At 39.2% G+C, this 5,945-nt stretch overlaps 1 protein-coding gene across 1 annotated transcript; it reads right to left on the bottom strand.

Annotated features, from left to right (window-relative positions):
- Positions 1-74: 74 nt before the first annotated feature.
- LOC101472331 (myelin-associated glycoprotein) lies at positions 75-5,714 on the bottom strand. The gene is made up of 8 exons (XM_004551050.4): positions 5,651-5,714; positions 4,523-4,924; positions 3,530-3,841; positions 3,185-3,448; positions 2,120-2,392; positions 1,737-1,839; positions 1,479-1,644; positions 75-1,381 (listed from the first exon to the last, which is right to left on the bottom strand). The coding sequence occupies exons 1-8, from the start codon at positions 5,691-5,693 to the stop codon at positions 1,226-1,228; spliced, it is 1,719 nt and encodes a 572-aa protein (XP_004551107.2). The 5' UTR covers positions 5,694-5,714; the 3' UTR covers positions 75-1,225.
- Between the last annotated feature and the right edge of the window lie 231 nt (positions 5,715-5,945).

Here is a 5,945-nt window from a genome sequence, read left to right as displayed (position 1 = left end):
GACGTACCTTCCGACTAACGACTTTTCTATCCAATCAGAGCTTTATTTTCTTCTTCTATGATTGAATTGTTGTGTCACTGAGGTTTATATTGCCACCAGTCGGTCACCATGTGAAGAGGCATTCAAAGAGAGCACTTATTCTTGAAATCTTTTCCGATCCTGCGCAGTTTGTCTCTTTTGTGACAAAACATACACTTTTAAACGTCGTGAGCAGACACTTTAAGATCTCAGAGCAGGGAGAATGTACATTAGCCTTTCAGCTGTCAGTGTTCGATAACACCATATCTGCAAAATTATGCATTACACCAGCAACAAAAAGAGCCCAAAAATAGGTTGTGTTTTTAAATTGAGAGTACATCATAAATCAAACTGGAGATCAGCAATGTACACATAATTACAGAAGTATAAAATTAGATAAGAAAGCTCTAGAAGATATAATATAGGAAACATTTGTACAGACCAGTGTAAATAAAAGTGCACTGATTCAGTATGCATACAAAAAAAGTGAAGTAAAAAAAGTTCATAATCAAACATGTAAATAAATTTGACTTTTCGAGTAGATGAGCATGAAAGGAAGGATTCTCTGCATTATTCTTTTTTGTTGTTTACTGTTGAACTCCGTGTGTGTGTGTGTGTGTGTGTGTGGGTGTGTGTATACTCAAGCTGATGAAGCTGATGAACACTAAGGGAAATTAGTTAAACAATAGCCATAAAGAAGTCATTAAAGTTCCAACACAAGAAAAACTTCCAGGTATGCTTAACACAACCGAGTCACTGCTGATGTAATGAATGTTATAAATTTCATCACAGCTGGAGCAGCTCTTTGTCCTTCCAGAGAAACTTTTAAAGCTTCCTGAGGATCACTCTTGTGCTCCAGCTGCTTTTAGAAATGCAACTGGTGGTCTGGCCAGACTACATCAGATTTGAGGGTCTGTTTTCTTTTTTCCTCAAGGGCTTCACAGATAAAATGATGAAAACTCTTTCATCAAACCTTTTCATCTCCCTTTGCTCTTTTTTTTTTTTTGAAGAGCAAAGCACATCTCTGTCACTCGATGGCAGAAATTGTTCAGTTTAGAAACTAGAAGAAAGATAGACCAACCACAGATCAGAGTGCAATGTTATCAAATGCAAATGACATATATACAAGTATTGATTTACAATGTATGCAATATCCTGAGAACAGTATTAATCCAATGTACAATGTAACTGTAATTTAGCTTTGTGATCAGAGAATTTCCAGGTAGATGCCCGTCTCTGCATCTTCCACAGCTGTACCCTGCACCTCTCTTACGCCTCTGACTTCCTGACCAGCTTCTTGGTTAATTCTTCCACCTGGTCCAGGTCTTCGTCTCTCCCCACCTCTCCTGCCCATTGGACGGATCTAAAAAAAAAGGGAGAGCAGCTGTTTGCACTGGAATAAGTGATTTGCTATTTCCTCTGGAAAAACTGTGCACTGAAAGATCAAGGTTATCAAATACCTGCTTAGTGCGGACAAAAAGAGGCGTGCAGTTCTGGTACACAAGCTGGTAGCTGCCATTGGTGTAAACATGAGTCACTTCTGTGCAGTTTATATATAGAGGCATCCTGTCCTGATAAATTTCCAATCCTCCAGGATACATGGTGGGATGTCTTCTTAGAATGTGCCTGAGAGAAGCAGAACAGGTATTTGATAGACTTGATAATTAGGCGTGACACAATCCAAGCAAACTTTTAACAGGAAATGTTTCTGTACATACTTTCTAGCTCTCTTTTTGCAGCAGTAGACAAGAAGGGCCAGGAGGAATATGACCAGGACAGCAGTGACAGCAGGTAAAACCAACCACAGGAAAAATGCTATCTCTGTATGTGGACCACAAGAGCAGCAGTGGATCAGCACATAGTGTCCCATCACTGGATTATATCAACTTCAAACTTCAGTGCAAACAAGAAAAATCAGATTTTTCAATCATAGCTCAAGAAAATTATTTGGTTTTCTTTGCAGCTTCTTTTCTTCTACTTGTGTTTTTAAGCTGCAGGCATGCTGCACAGAAGTTTCAACACAAGCAAGACATCAGAGTGAATAAACAAGAGGCAGGGCTGTTGTCTTTCTTAGTATGGAAAAACAGTGCTTTGAACACACCTTCTTCTCCCTGCAGCAAGACCAGCGAGTCGTTTCCCAGAGCGTTGAAAGCAAAGCAAATCACCATCTGAGGTTTTTCCATTTGCCCTCTCAGAATAGCCGTTAGCACAGTGGGCTCTGATGTTACAGACACATTGTAATCTTGAGGTGGAACAGACCCATTAACGCTCCAGGTGATTGCAGGTTTAGGGTTGGAGTCGACCGAACACTGGCACACCACCTCTGATTCCTCTACAGTACAGGTAGAGGAGAGCTGGATGATGGCCGGCTTATCTGGAAGAGATAATACTGTCATTAGGTTCTCAATAATATTTATGAGGATATATCTACACAAAACACAGGATCTAAGGATTAAAAGGCAATTTTATAATTTTTTGAATGGGTTGGATGAGAAATTTACAGAAAATGAGTTGCCTTCTAGCCTACTTGGCGTATGTAAAAACAACAGTTCATTCACTATTTATTGGCTGTGATTAGTGTCTTTACAGGCCTTGCAGACTGTTTGGTCAGTGAAATCAAATAGATGCATGCAGAAGCTCCACATCTGTGTAAGACAAACTCATTGGGATTTAATTGTCCTGCTTATCACCCAGTACACATAACAATGTACTGGGTGATAAACAGGTTTTTTGCCCTTTATTTTCAAATCCATCCTGGTTAATGTATAATCACCTGTTTTTTGTTTCTCTCAATGGCTGCTCTGCAGTTTGCTCTATCTTCACACAACAAAAGCTTATTGTCTTTCCCTTAATTTTTGTGTTTCTGTCATGGACCAACCTACTTACATGACTGAAACTTAACAATTGCTTTTTCTCCTGGGAGAGTTCAAAGTTCAGATTTCAGTTTTTACTTGTCAGTTGGATTTGAATTATGCACCTGTAGTTGTTTTATTTTCCTTTTATTATCCCCCTCATCTGTTTTTATCAAGCTCTACTTGTTGAACCTTGTTAATTTGATGCCAAATAAATGCCTGGTTAAATCAAATCCTATGGTTTGGTTAGTTGGGTGCAACCTAACAACACGTATATATGGGATGCAGAGAAGACCAAGAAGCGGTAGAATTACATTGTATATTAAGAGTTGTGGGTCGCGATTCTCCTCGGCCAATCAGGTTCTGAGCTACGCACCGGACCCTCATATCTCGTGTCACGTTGTACAGCCGGACTGTGTGCGTTCGCTGGTTGAGGTGCACAGTGCGGCCATGTTGACTATAGGACCAGTGGTACTCTGTTGCTGGAGGGTCAGCTTTACATGAGCACATGAGCAGTGCATTGCCCCCCTCCTTCACTGCCAGGGTCTGGACTTGAATCTTCACATCTTTTGGAGGAACTAAGAGCATTAAAAGGGAAAAAGAAAGGTTTTAGCTTACTGAGCCAGGAACACAAATACACGTGTCAAATTTATACTTACACGTCACATGTAGGTCCTTCAAAGTGGATAGTGTTTTAGGGCCTGGGAAGATGACCTGACACCTGAGCTTGGGCTTCACCTGGTGTGTTACAGTAAAGGTCAAAGAGGCCAGTAAAATTTTCCTGTGGGGATCTGGGTAGAGTGTCTGTACTTCCCCAGGTTCAGTTATATTCTTCTGGGCTCCTCGCTCCCACCTCCACTGCAGATCAGGCAGTCTGGAGGGGCAGTGGTAGTTGACAGAGCAGTTCAGGGTGACCAGTTGTCCTTCTGTGGCTGACATGATGCCGCTGATGACAGGAGCTTCAGGGGTGTCTGCCAAGAAGGAAAATCTCCATCATTACGATTTTAACACTTTAGTGTATTAAAAACATAAAAATCATACAAGCAAAAAGACGAATTCTCTTACAACAACCATTAGTGCTAGAACTACTGAACAAGTCTACTCATATGTGATAGAAACAAAACTGTTTAATGAATAATCCCATATTTCTTCTTTTGTGTTTTTCCTGTAGTTGATATTGATTCACCCCCAAACAGCTAGTCGGGCTTCTTCCTGTTAAACCAGAGTTTTTCCTTCCCAGTCTCATGAAGTTCTTGCTAAGATGGCGCTGTGTGATTGTTAGGGTCTTTTACCTAAAATATAAAGTGTGTTGAGTGACTATAGTTGTGAATTGGCGCTCTATAAAAAAAATGTGAATTTTTATTTATAAATGTAAAGATAAAAAGAAATGCTTAATGCTCTTCCTGTACATTTATTTTAGATTTAAGAAAATATGTTTTCACGGGAAACATTTTAAAGTTTATTTAATAGTTAATCTGCTTAAGACACATATGCACTTCATGCAGCTTTTTTTTTAAATATAACTTTCAATGCGGGGGATTCTCTATTGTCTGATTGTACTAATAATTCTTCTATGTAATATTTATCATGTGAAAAAAATCAAAGTGTTTTAAAAAGTAGAAAAGAGGACATGCATTGTTTTCCTCACTCACAAATACGGTCCAGATTGAAGCTCCTTGGCTTCCCCCAGAGTGAGTCGCCCACTGTCTTCAGAGAAATTTCAAACACCTGGGGGTCATCCTCCCTGATCCTTTCGATTTTCACTGAGCAGTCACCATCTGCGATTTCGCCAAAGAGGGATGCTCTGCCTTGGAAATCCCTGCTCACTTGGCCTTTGTCCTGGCTGTTAAAAGCGGTGCTCTGAAGAGGAAAAAAAGGGCCACCACCTCTGAACCTTAGCCGCACATCTACCCACTGCTTCCTCCCTCTAATAGGATGAGGGGCTGGAGGCGTAAAGGAGCAGGGAATAACCACACAGGTGCCCACCAGAGCCTGGACACGGTCAGGGACTGAGGGTACAGGAGAGACAGCCTGCACCCCCCTCCACAATGTTGCTGTTGTACAGAAAGCACAGAAAATCATTTATCCAGCATTATTCAACAGTAGATTGAACTTTACATAATTGAGACACAGCAGTGATATTTCACAGTTTTATTATGACAACTAAAAAGCATAAGAGAATGTCTCAAGGACACGGCTGATTAAAATATTTCATATATTTAAAAAAGAAGCTGTAAAAGCTGTAACAGCATTGATTTCTTGAGACTGTATAGAAAGGTCATCGTAAAAACTAAACTTTATATGACAAGAGGTTTGTGCTATCTGGAAATCTTACAAATACCACACTGTTTTGCAACAGTTGTATATTTAGAAAGAGGAAGAGAGCAGCTGGCGTTTTAACTCTGTTAATAGTTAAATCTACTATTCAGACTGCAAAACATGTCTATGTTCTTGTAATGAAAAACATTTGTTTTAAGTTATAAAAATGTAGAGCATTTTATTACAAAATTACAATCTGATTTGTTAGTATTTAATTTTCATCAGCACAAAATATTTTGCAGAAAACATTCAAAAGACAAAAAAAGTACTTAAAATAAACCTCTTATATTGATAATTTAGGAGAAGCCAGTGGAGCACAGGGATTCATTAAATTACACCACATGGCAAACGTCCTCCAAATGTAGCCAAAAAGCAACTATGTTAATTTTTTGGAATTTCTTTTTTTTTCAAGAAAGTTTAAAGTATATTTAAAATGATCAATAATTTGTTTAATTACTTACCAAAAATCAGAGGACACACAAGGAAGACGATGTCTGCCTGCATGTCTGCAGCCCTGCTCTGATGGCTCAGACAGGGAAGGATGAACAAAGGCGCAAAGAGGGGGAAGCTTGATTGTTTCATTATGCAACTGGTACTATGACTTCCTGTGATGCCCCCCTCAAACGTCCATTATCAAATGACTGTTTATTATATTTGTTTATTTTACCTCCACTTATCTTTGTCGCTCATAGTGTAATTATAAAACAAATAAATCATAGGGTTATAACTTTAGAATATATATAGCTTATAAATGAT

Source organism: Maylandia zebra, linkage group LG11 (assembly GCF_041146795.1).
Source record: "Maylandia zebra isolate NMK-2024a linkage group LG11, Mzebra_GT3a, whole genome shotgun sequence".
Lineage (NCBI taxonomy): Eukaryota > Metazoa > Chordata > Actinopteri > Cichliformes > Cichlidae > Maylandia > Maylandia zebra.
The sequence above is the reverse complement of the archived record's forward strand: the minus strand, read 5'-3'. Positions and strand labels throughout refer to the sequence as shown.

What these genes read in the sequence shown, in the direction of transcription:
- LOC101472331 (XM_004551050.4), bottom strand. Translation starts at nt 5,693, where the DNA reads ATGCAGGCAGACATCGTCTTCCTTGTGTGTCCTCTGATTTTTG. An exon ending in CTTCAATCTGGACCGTATTT is followed by an intron (nt 3,842 to 4,522) that starts GTGAGTGAGGAA and finishes CCTTCTTGGCAG; the next exon opens with ACACCCCTGAAGCTCCTGTC. An exon ending in GAAGGACCTACATGTGACGT is followed by an intron (nt 3,449 to 3,529) that starts GTAAGTATAAAT and finishes TAATGCTCTTAG; the next exon opens with TTCCTCCAAAAGATGTGAAG.